A 15646-nucleotide genomic window follows, 5' to 3' on the forward strand; every position below is an offset into this window, starting at 1 on the left:
TAAAATACAGTTTTGATTCTTAAAATATGCATTTATTATCATTTAGTCCCTCAAGTTTTAAATTTTGTCATTTTGACCCTCAAAATTGTCAATTTAATACAATTTAGTCCTAACTTAAATTGATAATTTTGAGAACTAACAATGACAAAATTTAAAAATTTGAGGGATTAAAATGACAAAAAATACATATTTTAAGATCAAAAACTATCTTTTATCTAAAGATAAAATGTATTTATGTTATCAATATAAACGGAAGTTAGAGATATAGCTAAATTGATAACATTAAAAATCAAAATAGTAAAATTAAAACTTGATAGACTAAAATAAAAATCAAAATAGTAAAATTAAAACTTGATAGACTAATCCTTAGGCCAAGTTTGACATATCTGAAAAAAGATAAAAAGTCAAAAAGTCACTATCCTATTTAAGTCACATCATCTTATTTAAATCATATCACGTCTTTATCACATCATTTCAAACACCGAATCTGCTACAGAGCTCGAATTACTCAGGCTCGAAGTTGGCTCGAATTTTAAACGGCGTCGTTTTTGTATTTATTTATTTTTTTTAGCAGAAGGAAGAAGACGAAGAAGGGGAGGGGGAGGGGGAGGGGGAGGGGAGGGGAGGAGGGGGAAGAAGGACTAGAGGGGGCCTAAAAAATGGAGGAGGAGGGGGTGGACGCGATCGGCGGAGGCGAGGGACGGACCTGCGACGACGACCTGCTGCCTACGACGACGAGCTGCCTGTGACGACGAGCTGCTGCCAGCGACGACAACGAGCTGCTGCCAGTGACGACGACGAGCTGCCTGCGACGACTCTCGCCTCTGTTTCTCGCCTCCTCTGTAACAGAAGAAGGAAGAAAAAGAATGAAAAAAAAAAAATCGATTTCGAGCCAGATTCGAGCCACACATTTCGAGCACTCAAACATTTTTGTTTCAAACACAATTTATATTTCATAAAAAGTTAAAAAGTACATTTATTTAAAACATTCCAGACAATGTTACAAATACCCGCGAGGTTATTTAAAAATAAATAAATAAATAAATAAATAATAAAATTGTAAAGTTCTATGTCATTTTCTTTTCCCAATGAATTTCAGGTAATTGGATTCCTTATCTCAGTTTCTTTCAGCTGTCCCTCCCCCGTTTATCCCTCCCTGGTCTTCTTCTTCAACTTCATCCAATTTCAAACCCTAGTCTCTCTCTCTCTCTCTCTCTCTCTCTCTCTTCTCAGATTTTCAACAGATGCGAACCTTGCCTATTGAATTCGTATAGCTATGGCGTTGTCTAAAGAAATGACTTGAATCGGAGTTTCTTCACTTTGATCTCTTCATATTTTCATTCCGTTCAAGGTAATTTATCTGCTGCATTAACATTTGTGCTTCGCTAATTTTCAAGTTTATAGTCTTGACCATCGATTTCGAGCTAGTTTGTTTGGTTGATCTGGAAACTTACCTGAACTCTGATTTTTCTTATGCATGGTTTTGTTTAATTGAAATTTGTTCGAGATTTTTAGCTGATTTATGTTTATTAAATGCTTAACGTCTGAACGTATGTATGAATGTATGTATGCATATTGGATTTGAATTGAAATCTGCTATGTTTAGCTGATGAGAAAATGTGGGGAAATTGAGGGGAACTTGTTTTAGATCTTGGATTATTGTAATTGAGATTTTTGAGAACCGGAATGTATATGGATTCTTGTTCATGAGCCGTTTGCTTACGGAGAAAGTGTGAGGACAGAGGTTAGGTTCTTCATAATTATTGATTTGAGCAATTGGGAATCTGTATTTACTGTCTGTTTGCTTCTTGAGAAAATGTAGGGATAAAAAAAAAAGAAAAGAAAATTGAAGAATGTGGATTTTATATATATATATATATATATATGCATATATTTTTAAATTTCTGTAGAGAATATGTGAGCCTACTAAACAATTGACTTACTTGCATTTAAGTTGAAGTTTTAGATTCACAGTGGTAGATTCAGCTTGTGTGACTTTGAGCCTGACAATAAACTATTGACAATTAAAAAGCTATAGGTCTAAAAAAAAAGGGTAATACTACAATACACACCTCTCAAAAAGGGTGTACCATATGCAAGTTATGACATTTTGTGGTGTTGATATCATGAAGTGTTATAACCAAATCACTATTTGTCATAACTTAAATGCATCATAACACAACACCTTTGAGGCATAACCAAAGACCTCTTTGATCATAATTAAAATTACAATCACAATAGGTTATAATTGAGTCATAACCTATGTTACCTAGAAGTAGATCGTTCCGGTACAGGGAACGGAAGTGGGAACATGGTACATCACATGTTCTAAAATGTGGTACGATACTGGTAGACTTGTGTATATTATACTTGCAAATTTAAGGTACTTTTAAAGTAATTTTCTTTTAACTAGTAAGCATCTAATAAAATTTAGTTTTTCTTCTTCATGTAGCAAAACATTTTTATGAGTACTATGACCCATTTTTATGTTTTGTTTTGTCAAAACTTAACTTACTTTAGATTTTAATTCATTATATTTTATTTTTTCCTCCTAAGGAAACATTTAAGGAAATTTATTGAAAAACCTTTTGGGATTGTTTCAGATCGCTAAATTTACCGTTTTGGAACGCAAGTGTATCATATTTTGGAACGTGTGTATCAATACATAACTCGCTAAGGTATTAGCGTTTTCTCGTAACATAAGTTATAACTAACATCACAATGTGTCATAACGGTTTATAACCAAATACTACTTGAGGCATAACCAAAGACCACTTTGGTCATAACCAAAATAACATCCACAAGAGGTCGTAGTTAAGTTATAACCAACACCACAATAAATCATAATTAACACTACAAAGAACACAAAGGTCATAATTGGAGGCATATGGTATATACTTTCTTTACGGTGTGTATTATGGAATTTCCCTCTAAAAAAATCACAAGTCCCAAATTAAGAAGCAAAATTCTTAAGAAATTATAGAAATAAAAGATGCTTGTAATGATTAGATTATGTTTTATGGCAATAATGATATAGAATTAATTCCAGATAAAAGACAGCTGCTATAGAATGCTCACTGTAAAATCAATGACAAAAGAGTTTTTATTGCTAATATGAATGAAATCTCATCCATATAGCAAAGTCTCCATTAAACCAAAAGCCCAATCAACAAAATCAATCAAAATCCACATAAACATTTACAAGGGACTTCAATCTAGATTAATTAATGGAGAAGAGGAAAGAGAGAGGGAAAAAAAAAAAAAACACCACCTCAATTTGATTTCCTCGTTTTTCCTAATTTTGTAAGCCCTAAATCTGAAGCACAATCCTAAAGAGACAAAAAGAGAGATAAAAGAGGGTTCCAAGATTGTAGTGTTCCAATGTAGCTTCAAGTGCTCTGCAGAAACATGGAGGCTAGTTTGGCAAAGATGCGACGATGATCTCCGGTTAAAAGAATAGGCAGTTTGGCCGAGGCTTAAGAGAGAGAATGAAAGTAACAAAAGAATGAAATTGTGGCTGACTATCAGCAGTAAAGAGCATATATCCAATGGTACAAGCTAAACTGCATATATCCAATGTTAAAAAACAAAAAATAAAAACAAAAAACAAAAAGAAAAAAATAGAAGTTATTTTTACCTACTATTTTGGCACAATCAAGTACCAAATCCAACTAATTTTCAACTATTGAAGTGATAGATGTAGTGAATTAAATTCATTACTCATAAAAGATGTAATAAATGATATTCCTATAGAGTTGTAGGTCTTGATATGATAAATTGTGAATAACTAACTTATGTAATTATAATTGTAACTTTTAATATTATTGAATTTTTGTAATTTCATAGATTTTCTATATTTTAAAATTTTGGGTAGTCTTAATTTATGTAAATTGTGAAAAAACAATTCAGTTTTGATAAATTAGTAGATTTGTTGCATACGTGATTTTGTCCTGAATTTGGGTTCTTCCATGCACTAACACCATTCGTGCTTTTACACTGTCACTCGAAGAGAGATGGCTGTGAGACCCCCTCAAGTTTTGTAATTTGAAGGAGGTTAGGGTTGGCAGCTCAATTCAATCTTTGACATCCTTTGTTGCATTTGGCACCAGGTGATTCAACTTGGCCACTAAAGAAAGCGAAGGCTGGGCTAGAGGCTTGGTCAACTTACTGCTTACTACCATGGCATAGAAAGGGGAAGGGCTTTTTCAGCAGGCTAATAAATGAATGTGAATAGCACCATGAGAAAAGAATCCGAAACGTAGAAGAAGAAAGAAAGGAAAATAAAATAGAAGTTACTAATTTGAAATCCAATAATGAAAGATTTCATTGCAATGCGAGAAAAGCCCTATATAATTGGATAGGGGTGGGGCATATTTGACTAGGAAGCAAGCAAAGCTAGTCCCTTACGGGAATTGAACCCGTGTCTTCGACATGAAAAGACGATGTTCTAACCACTGGGCTTGTTCTGGGATGAGACAGAACTAGACAGAACTAGTCTCAAAAAGTTAGGGGAATCTTTTAGATCATTAACATATCTGCTTGGGGAGCATAGGCATGATAGCGGAACCAAATGTTGAGGTTTCAAAGCAAAGGCGGGCTTCGGGCGGGCATATTTATGTGATCAAAGGCGGGGGCACAAGGGTCCTGGTACTATCCAAACCTATTTATGAGTTCTTGTCTTGCTCTCGCCAACCCCTGGTCGCTAATGTTGTCATTTCCTATGACAAGGCAGTATGGTACATGCTATGAAGCACGGGTACCTAAAAAATGTTACCATACTCATATCGGGTACTAGTACTCGTACCAATGGGATGTATGCTTTTCGGATACTCGAAATACGTACCGGGTACTTCTTGTACATTCTTTGACAGTTGGGTACTCCGTGGGGATTTCATGGGTACGGAATAGGTATATCGAGGGTACACCAAGCTATGGGACATTGGTAGAGATACGTTTAATATTAGAGAGTTCGGATTTACTTGAAATTACAAATCCTTTACTTGATGTGCCATAGATAAAAGATGTATTATTCAATAATGAAGTTGATGGAAGTGAAAATTGAAGTTTTAAGTTTTCAAATTTTACTTAGCTCACTTATGGAATGGAACTTTGTTTTGTAATTTCTTCTATTTGATGGCATTAAAACAACTTATAGACTTTGCTTTGGTATTGGTATTGTCGAACTATGATTTCTCTTTTGGTTTTATAATTTTTTCTTTTAGTTTTGATGTTGAACTTTGATTTGTAAATTGAATCTCAAACTATAAATTAAAAAAATAAAAAATTTATTGACATACTCCAGCTGTGCCTGTATCCTATTTTTTTAGATCTTGTATTATCGGCATACTCATAACGTACCAGTATCCGTACCCGCACCCGCACCCGCACCCGCACCCGTGCTTCACGGGGTACATGGAATGCCCCTAGTACGAGAGGACTGAGCTGGACCAACCTATGGTGTACAGGTTGTTATGCCAATAGTAGCACCAAGCAGCTAAGTTGGGATGGAAGAGCTGTTGAGCTGCGGGAAATCCTACGAAATATTTGTCACACGACGTGCCAACTTGATCCTCTTCCCCATGGTGCGAATGCCATGCATTAGTTTTACCTTCACATTGACAACAAGTCTATCTTATATGATCAAGGCTAGAAGCTGAAGTCGACTTGAATGATGCTTCACTTTGAAACATGCTCAACTAAGCCTAAAAATAAAATTACCGATTCAACCTTGGAGTGAATATGCCAATACAAAAACATAACCAAGGGGAACTAGACAAAGGACAATTTTCTGCACAAGTTCTAAACTTTCCTCCAATAACCAAATGGAGAACAAAAAAGTGAAGAAAATGTTTTTTTCCACTTCCTTTTCCTCTCCTTCCTTGCTATGGATGATACACCATGTTTTTGTCATAAATGCCAAGTTCTGGATTATGTTATTTAGATCAGGAATTGCTAGGAACCAGCGTCTATTGTTTAACAATGCTGATCAAAGATGCAATGCTCCTGATAGTTCTGTGCCATGTTAATATCCTACAGATGTTTTAATTGCTTTCTCTTGTCGAGTGTTCGAAGAAACTATTCAGAATTTTAATAATTAATTTTTAAAACTTTGTGAATCTCAGTGTGAATATCTATTTTTAAAAATTGAATCCATCTAAATTGGATTTAGTAAAGTATTGTTTATTCTTCTGGTACAGTGTGTTGATCAAGATGACGCCTGTTTGCCCCTTTGTCAAGGCTGCTCCTCCTGATGATGCCTCTTTGAAAAAGGTTGGTGACAACCAAAATAAAATTCAGTCAGGCCAAGAGGGCAAGGCTAAACAAGAGTCTGGGGAATCCACTAGCATTTCTCCGAAGTGCCCCTTTGGATATGATTCTCAAACATTTAAGCTAGGCCCCTTCAGCTGCATGATATGCCAAGCACTTCTCTTTGAAAGTTGCAAATGTGTGCCTTGTTCCCATGTATACTGCAAGTAAGTAAGCAGATAACGGAAATCAATTTTTATAATTTTTTTCCCTCATAATTCTGTTAGGCACATACTCTTTATTCTCCAGTGTTGCTGATACTGCAAATGGTTTGCTACTTTTTGAAAACCAGAGCATGTATATCACGCTTTAAAGATTGTCCTCTGTGTGGTGCTGATATTGAGAAGATCGAAGCTGACACAAATCTTCAGAATGTAGTTGATCGCTTCATTGAAGGTCATGCGAGGATAAAGAGGTCACAGGTTAATACAGATGAAGAGGAAGCTGTAGGTGAGAGGAAAACAGTGATATATGAGGATGTGTCTCTGGAGAGAGGTGCTTTCTTGGTGCAACAAGCCATGAGGGTAAGTATGTCGAACAATTGGTGATTGTTATGTACTTTCAGTGTACTTTCTTTGTGTGGCCGCACTAGTTTTGCTATTGCTTTCTTCTGTTTGGGCTGTCCAATTAGTAGTTGAATTTCCTCGACTATGTTACTTGATTGTTGGCTTGTTTCATGTAGGCATTTCGGGCCCATAATGTAGAAAGTGCCAAATCAAGACTCAGTCTATGTGCAGAAGACATTCGAGAACAGTTGGAAAGAATGGGAAACACATCAGAGTTGTGCTCACAGCTAGGTGCAGTTCTGGGTATGCTTGGTGACTGCTGGTCTGTCCTATTTCTTATTCCTTCTTCTTAGTAATGTAATATATATATATATATATAGGTATGCATTTGATTATTGAAAATTTGTGGTTTTTTTGATTGACATCAAGTGTATGAAAAATTAACTTGATACAGAAATGAAAAATGTACATGCTTTTGATAATATTTTGGTTTTGTCAAACAGAACTCAGCTGTGATAAAATTTGGCATGGTTTATAAAATTTCAGGAGCTACATAATCAGCTATCTTTGAAAGTTGTCAATTTATTTCTATCAAGAAATTTTATCTCTGAATGAGGCTTTTTTAAAACTCTTCGGTTGAATTGGCAAGGCTTAGGTAGTTCTTAAGGTGAAGCTAACTCAGGAAGTGTGTCCAAGAATATCAAAGATGAAATGCTGATGTTGGATGAATGTGAGGACTGTCCTACTAATACTTAGCTCAACTATGGTGTATTGAAGTGGAAATTTGGCCTTTGGTGGAGGTGGTGGTGGTGTCAAGGAACAGGTGTTAGGTGATGAGGACCCCCTCTCTATAATATCCACCGTTCTTGTGCGTGATATTAGACAATCGGTGAGCCCCTCCAACCTACTTCCTTCTGTCAATTTGGTCTACCATCAACTTGTCAATTTTTTTGGGGGGGGTCTAACCGTTACCTCTCAATTAGTGAGTATTGCATAGAGAGGGTTTGATGAAGAGAGTGAAATGGGGTAGAGAGAAAAAAAAAAAATGAGAAAGGGAGAGAAGGGTGAGAAAGGAAGAGAGGATGGCCACATGTAGAGAGTGAAAAGAAAACGGAGGAGAGAGAAAAGAGATGGAGGGTGTCGTCTAGTGTTGAAGGGCAACTTTGTCCGTATTGTGAAATTTGTGTGAATCCAACCTTTTTATTTGTGGCATTTGGAGCCACCCAAAAAAATTTAATCTTCGAACTTTAGTTGTACATAAGAACAATTTATGTTTGTTGTTGAACAAAATGATATAGCCTAGTGAATCCCACATCTGTTTGATATTAATGGGCCAAACCAAGAAAAAAATTTCATTAGAGAGAGAAAGTCCCAAAATGGGATACAAGAGCTCTCAAGTTCTGAAATATTCAATATCAAAATATCATAAACTAAATAGTAGATAGGCCTAACCACCTATTTATAAGATAAAGACCCAACAAACTCTAACTAACTCTTATGGTGCTAAACATATCAAGCATACTAGTTCTAACTGTATTAGACTTCCTCTCTAAAGAAGATAACTACAACACATTGACTCAAGACAACAAAATCAACAAATGGCTCAAAACAATTGACCTATGGAAGTATGATGGATATGCAATGGCAAACAAGACTAAGTAGTTGCAAGTCCTTATTGAAGATCATTCTAGCAAACGAGTTCTTGTTTATGGACATCAACCAACTAAAGCCATATTGAGGGGTGAATAGGCCACCCATGTAGCATGCCGTTTTGGAAGCAAGATGTCATCAAAATAACGCTTTTCGCATGGGCCTAAAATAAATGCAACCCTCCTCCACGAAGCCGGGCCGGGTACCAAATCAACACAGATTGGCATTTCTCAGAAGCAAAGTTCATTCAACACCCATGAAACTTCAATGCCATGACTCTCAACCATAATTTTCTTGGAATCTAGAAAAGGGATAGAAGGTGGGATTGCAACCACTTCTTTCATGGGAAGCAAAGTAAGAGCAAAACTTGCTTCATCTACAAAACTTTCTTTATCTTTAAAGACACCTTCACTCTCTACAAGAAAGTCATCTTCATCATTATTGTAGTCAAAAAATGGAACTCCTTCATATTCACAAACATCAACTTCCTCTTCATATTCACAAACATCAACTTCTTCATTAGCCAGCACTTCACTGTTGTCGTCAAAGACAGCAACATCTTTGATCATAGTCTTGTTCCACATCTTGATCAAAGATGGGAAATCTTCGTCACAAATGGAAAGAGCTTGAACACAATCTTGATTTGTGTCAAGTAGGGGTATGCTTGACCCTATAACTACTCGAGATGCATAACTTAAGGTGTTTAGGACCCCATGGCTATTCGAGGTGTTATCAAAATATGGAATCTTGCCAAGTTAGGGGCCTTCGCTAGCACATGGTTGGGCATGTGTGTAGTTGTGGAATCAATGGGCTTACGAGGGTGCTATGACTTGCATGAGTCATTTAATTGTTTATTGGGCAAAATCTATTTTACCCCCCTTGTGATTTTTCCTTGGAGCACTTTATTTTTAAAAATAACCATGTTCCCCTCATGTGATTTTGGACTAACGTGCAATACTAACACCATTAATGGAAAATGTAAAATGACCTTAATATTTCTTTGTTTTCCTCTTTGGTCTTTTAGCTTCACCTTCTCTCTCTTGTTATACAACTTAGTTTAACTTAAGCACATATTAACAAATTAAACTACATATAATCACCTAAATTCTCAAACTTAATTTCTAACTTTTTAACTTCATTTATAATTTAATTTCACACTACATTTTATACATATACACAAATATATATATATATATATATATTACACACCCCATTTTGGGGTGTATACCATATGTCCCAGTTATGATGTTTGTGGTATTTGGTTATGACCTATTGAGGTGTTTGTTACAATTTGTTTATGACTCACTATGGTGTTAGGTATGACTCTTTATGATGTTAATTATGACTTATTGTGATTATTATTTTGGTTATAATCCAAAGGGTCTTTAGTTATACATTATGTGGTGGTTGGTTATGACTCATTATTATTTTTAGTTATGGCTGAAAATGATTTAGTTATGACATTCGTGTTAATCAACACTACAAATGTCATAACTTGCATATGGTACACATGGTGTGTACCCTAGAATTTCCCTACATACATACATACATTATATATATATATAGCCAGAGAGGAATCAAAGAATTTTTAGGAATATGGTGAAAATTGAAGAATAAAATTCTACAGAAATCACAATGAGAGGAATCAAATGGGGTTTTCTAGAGCAATGGCATTGTGGAATTCCATCCAACTGGAAGTGTTATCCAATGTTACTTGGTCCATCAGTCTTTACCTCTGGATCATCTTGAATTTCCGAAGAAATCATCTTGCTTTGTCCATTGACGAAGCACTCTTTCTATCACATATACCATGCTTTCCTCTTCTTTGTTCTGTTGTTCAAAAGTAGTACTGCAAGAAATATGGCTTCTATGAGATGATACCAGTAGTCACAAATGATGTTGCTTTCTCTGCAAATGATGGTACATGTAGTTTCTACAAGATGATACCGTGAGAAATATTGCAATTCACAATTGTTTCTGCTGTGTGGTTAGCTATTGTAGTTTGTGTGTTCATAGGGAGTGGTGGGTGAGGTGAGAACAATGGTGGGATGGAGAAGGAGGGGTGGTGGTAGAGGAGGCAAGTAGCTGCAGGTAGTGGTGGGGAGGTGGCTCGTGGTGGGAGGTGGTGGCTGCTTTTAGAGTATTTTAGGACTACGGTTACTTTTTTTGAAAGAAGATAGTTAGGGTTAGGGTTTCTGGAAAGAAGATGAAGACAAGGGTGTGTTTGTCCTTTCATCGTATTTTGACTTTTAACTAATTTTTTCCCCACCATATCAAGTCTCATTGTAGGCGTGTGTGGTGGCCCAAATTCTGTCAACTTGGATGGAATTAACAGCATAGAGGTAAAATGCAAAATAGACAACCACACGATGGGTAAATGGCTATTTTTAAAAGATAAAGCGGATAAAATGGATTTTTCCCTTATTTATTCTTTTATGTTCTTTCTACCTGGCTACTTCTAGTTGGCCAAATTTTACGGAGATCCGCTCAGTCAAAATACAATGCTAATTTCCCTGGTGCCAGATCAATTCTTTGTATACTCATTCCCACTTTCATGAAATTTCATGTCTTATGACCTCTTATATCTGCGGGATAATGTTTTTCTTGGCATACAAGTTGCAACTACCTTATTGATGTTTTCAAAACATGAAAGATCTTTATTTTTTACGTTATTTTTGAGAAAAGCCTGTTTATTGCAGTCGAGCACTGGGAGATGCTGGCTCTGCTGTTACTTATTTTGAAGAGAGTGCTGACTTCCTTAAGAAAGTTCCAACTGACGATTTGGAGGTAATTGCCTCACCTCCTATAAAATTTATAATGAACATCGACTGCTACATTTCTTTATTTGGAGTCTATTATTCTACGACGTTTATGATGTTGTGTTATAAGTATGGCATATAAGCATGCTTTTATATAATATTCCTGTCCTTAATCTCGTGGAACTTTTGCAGATCATACATACACTTTCTGTTTCACTTAATAAAGTTGGAGATCTTAAATATTATGATGGAGATTTGCAAGCTGCAAGATCTTACTATTTTCAGTCTTTGAATGTTCGTCGTGATGCAATCAAGAATCATACCAGTTCACCATCTCAGGTCAGTAGCCATCTTTTGGCCAGGGGATACATATTGTTTATATATTGTTCAATAAGTATGAAGATTATTTAGATCCTTTTCTGTAACCACTTAATGACTTTGATATATGTATCATTATACTAAACTAGTATGTAGGCATGCATGATTAAGGGCTTTGATTAATTTGTATTCCCATTCGCATACTTCTTTCTTTCACTGAGTTGTTACTGAGAATCTTTATATCTATACTATACTACTATAGAAAAGTCAGAAGCCTTTTAGATCAATTCAAACTTCTATAAACAAGTACCATTGCACATTACTTAAATATCCATCCTACGTGAATATGGGTACGGGTGTCAAGTGTAGTATGCATCTATCTGTTAGATAGAGTCGAGTGTAGTGAATAGACATATGAATCTCCTTAATTTGACTAACTAAATGGCCGTTGAAGAGTCGAGTGGAGAAGAAGGAATCATGTAGCCAACCCTATTTGATGGGACTTAAGGCTTGGTTTAGTTTAGTTTGGTTTGGTTTGGTTATTATTATCTTTTATTTTCTCGGGTAAAATGGTGTTTACAAGGTGACAGAGCATTTCATGCATAATATTGGAGTTTAGTGCATAATCATATGAAAAGCTTGAACTACAAGATATGCTTGCTGGGTGAATATTTAACTACTCAATACAGAAACATATTTCATATCCTTGCCCAAGTGTGAGTGTTATGTTAGATATAGTTACCCCGCACATTTAGAAGAGTTGACGTATAATAGTTGAAAAGTGTTGGGAATTAATACACCTAACTTGGATCAGTAAGACATGAAACGCAAATAGGAATAAAACAAGAATCTAAAATAAGCACACAAGAACACAAATATTTATATCCTTCATCCCAGAATAGGCTACGTCCATGGTCATAGTTTCACTTTGATTTGGAAAGAGTTACAATACAATATAGGGAGATGTGACACTTCAACTATAAATACATAATTAGGGTAGCATGGAAGAACTGTGAAATACCAAAAATACACTTGCATATAGTTGTAACTGCAGTCAGGTGGTTAATGTTCAGTACTGTCCATGCTACCTAACAAAAAGGAAGCTTTCAATCATTCAATGATTATTATTTAGGCTTTGATGTAATTTTATGGCCACTAGTAAGGAGGCTTTTAAGAAGTGTAAAATCTTACAGAACAATTGATGGAGAGGTTTGGGGAAGGGAAGGGGAAGGGAAGGTTGAGGAAGGGCTTAACTCCAAGTACAACTCCCCTTCCTGCTCATTTGAATGTTCAATGAATAGGAGTGAAAGTTCTTGGAGGGGTTGTGGAAGCCCTTAAAATTGCGAAACTACCATTGACTGCCAATCTTCCTATATATATATATATATACAATATGAAATATGAATGTATTTGTTCAATAGCATGCCAGATCTAATAGACACAACAGAGACACAATATTAACCCAAAACTTGATTAAAAAATATCCAAGTTACGCCACTTGTGATATTGCTATTTTGTTGTTAGATTATCAGCCATGCTTTTGGTGAAAAATATTTGGGTAGTTTGATAAGCAACTTCGATGTGGTTGAAGTTTATCAGTGAATTCTTAGTTTATTTTTATCAATGACATTTGTATTAATACCACTAAGTGGAAAAATCAACATTGAAATTGGTGCAATAGTGGTTTAGTATCTAGTTGCAAGTGACTAAATGATGATTTCCTAGTGTTTTGTTTCACCCGTTTTTTAAAAGCATTGGAAGATAGAATTATATATGGATAGATAGATAGATACATAGATTTAGGAGTGGATGACATGTATAATACTTAAAATGTCCTGTTTTTCTGTGTAAAGCAAAGTCTTTAAAGGCGAAAGCGCAAGGCGTTTTATATAAAATGTAGCATAGAAAAACTATAAAAAATAAGGACTAACAAATAAAATTTATAAAAATTATTCTAGGCATAAATACAAAAAGTAAACAAAAAAAGAAGAGTAATAGTAGTACACACTGTATGGCACACAATAGTAGTACACTAGTACTGTTGTACAGAAAGAAAAAAAAAAGTAGTACCGTGATAAAGAAATAGAAGAAAAAAGAACAGGGATAGAACGATAAAGAGAGAATGAGACAGTCGACATTCAGTCAAAGGCCCAAAATTGAGAAAGAGAGACAAGAGAGATCGAGAGAGAAGAAGAAAAAGAGATCGAGAGTGAGAACCACCCGAAAACCCTAGATTGTTGAAGAAGACAACCATCGTCTCAGTTGAACTCGAAGCAGCAATACTTTGGAGAAGGTCAATCGTCAAGCAGAGATACTTACGTCTCTGTCGACTATGCATGAAAAGCGCAGTAAGTGCACCTGATGCGAACACCTCAAACTTGGGGCTTGCGCTTCATTGGTGCTGTGCCTGAAAAACAAAGCACTGGTGCATTTTTGTCTTGCCTCGCCCCAATGCGCTCCTCAGGTATGCCTTTAAAAACACTGAACATGAAAATTATCATGGGAATAGCTTTCCTTTCGTTTTATGCTAACTGTAGCCCATTTTCTGATTTCTTCGCATATTTTTTCTAAAGAAACCAAGAGAAATGAGATCTTATAAATTTTCTCTATGGCTCAGTATGCCTTCCTTGTGGTTTTTCCCAGGTTATCCATAGAAACACCATGTAATGTCATGAGTACTGATCAATAACTTTACAAATGCAAATTTATTTATTTATTTTTATTTTTTTGTGTTACAAAAAAAACTTCTAGATTCACACTTTTATTTCATCTAATAGTGTCCTGTTACTTGTGATTCCAGATTCTTGATATGGCTGTTTCTCTTGCCAAAGTTGCTGATGTGGATCGGAATATTGGAAATGAGGATGTGGCAATTGATGGATTTCAAGAAGCCATTAAATTGTTGGATTCTTTGATATTAAAATCTGAAGAAGTTGGTCTTGAACAACGGGTAAGATTTTTGAATGGTTGCCCTCATTTTTATAACTATTGTTGACCTTGAGAAAGTGTTTTGACACATTGTTTCGGCATGCAGCGCCTTTCTGTGTTGGAATTCCTCAAGAACCAACTTGCTGAGAAACAACCTGATTCAACTCCCCGAGATCATGTTTCTTCCTAGATAAATAAAAGTTCCAAGTAAAAATAACAGTCTTCCTGTACCTATTGGAGCACATTCATGTATTAGGCTCAAGTTTACTGAAGGCGATTTTCCCACAACGAAGTAACACTTGTATACGGATAAAGAATAAGTGTTGGCGCTAATTTTTATTCATGTTCTGTCACATATGACCATCTTGGTGCTGCCATATGTACCTATGCATTACCTTCATGAGACATGAAGCAAGTGGTGGGAACACGAATGGTTTCATGTTCCTGGATGTGTGGTGTTGTTTACTTCAGCGGAGGTACTACTACTGGCTACTGCATCTTTAAGACTGTAAATTCTTCCTTGTGCTTCTTATCGATAAATTCAGGATCCATCTTTTGATGTTGCCTTTTAGTCAAAACGATATATAATGGAGATTGTAAATATGTTGCATGGAAAATTACACTTTTAAACCACAGGTACAATGTTTGCTGATAGATTTCAGTAAATGGGGGAGTTAAGTTCATGCTGCAGCCATGTGGAATCTGGTGGTCTTCCTAGTTGTTTTAGAGAAGCCATCTTTTTCAGCAAAGATCCTTACAGATTTCAATTACAACAATGATACATCCCACTAATTTGGGACCACTAATAGACCACTAATGAGGTGGAAATTCAAAAAAAAAAAAAAAAAAAAATTTAAGGCCAAAACATCACATCAGTCAGTAGGATCCACTCTCTAGAGCTCATTTAGTGTTCCCAATTTAGAGCTCTCAAACATTTTTCTTTCAATTAATGTTTAGACTTAAGTGAATAACTCTTCTGGGTTTTGAATGAACTTAGGTGCATATATGTTGCAGTCATCGGTACTTGGTGGTGATCGGGCAATTTTGTTGGGAAATAACTTCATAGGATCTTGTTAGGTTAAGCTTGGGTACATTACACTTTGTAGCCCTACACTTCATGCTTAATCTCACGTTGCTTCTCTCTCTCTCCCTCTCTCTCTCTCTCTCTACATTACAAAA

General features: G+C 35.7%; 1 protein-coding gene across 4 annotated transcripts; it reads left to right on the forward strand.

Moving 5' to 3' along the window:
• The first annotated feature begins 1059 nt into the window (after positions 1-1059).
• On the forward strand, positions 1060-15100 carry LOC114312088 (zinc ion binding protein). Of its 4 annotated transcripts, none has more exons than XM_082915852.1 (9): positions 1070-1351; positions 4110-5582; positions 6198-6473; positions 6599-6830; positions 6989-7134; positions 11162-11249; positions 11414-11560; positions 14340-14489; positions 14574-15100. In XM_082915852.1, exons 3-9 carry the CDS (start codon positions 6211-6213, stop codon positions 14655-14657), a joined length of 1110 nt encoding a protein of 369 aa, XP_082771978.1. In that variant the 5' UTR covers positions 1070-1351; positions 4110-5582; positions 6198-6210; the 3' UTR covers positions 14658-15100. The 4 variants fall into 4 exon arrangements, with proteins under 4 accessions (XP_028114062.2, XP_082771978.1, XP_082771980.1 ...); XM_082915854.1 differs by having other exon boundaries at positions 4110-4908; XM_082915853.1 differs by having other exon boundaries at positions 4110-4647.
• The last annotated feature ends 546 nt before the right edge of the window (positions 15101-15646 follow it).

The sequence above is a fragment of the Camellia sinensis genome, chromosome 2, assembly GCF_055761805.1.
Source record: "Camellia sinensis isolate YWXY chromosome 2, ASM5576180v1, whole genome shotgun sequence".
NCBI classification, from domain to species: domain Eukaryota; kingdom Viridiplantae; phylum Streptophyta; class Magnoliopsida; order Ericales; family Theaceae; genus Camellia; species Camellia sinensis.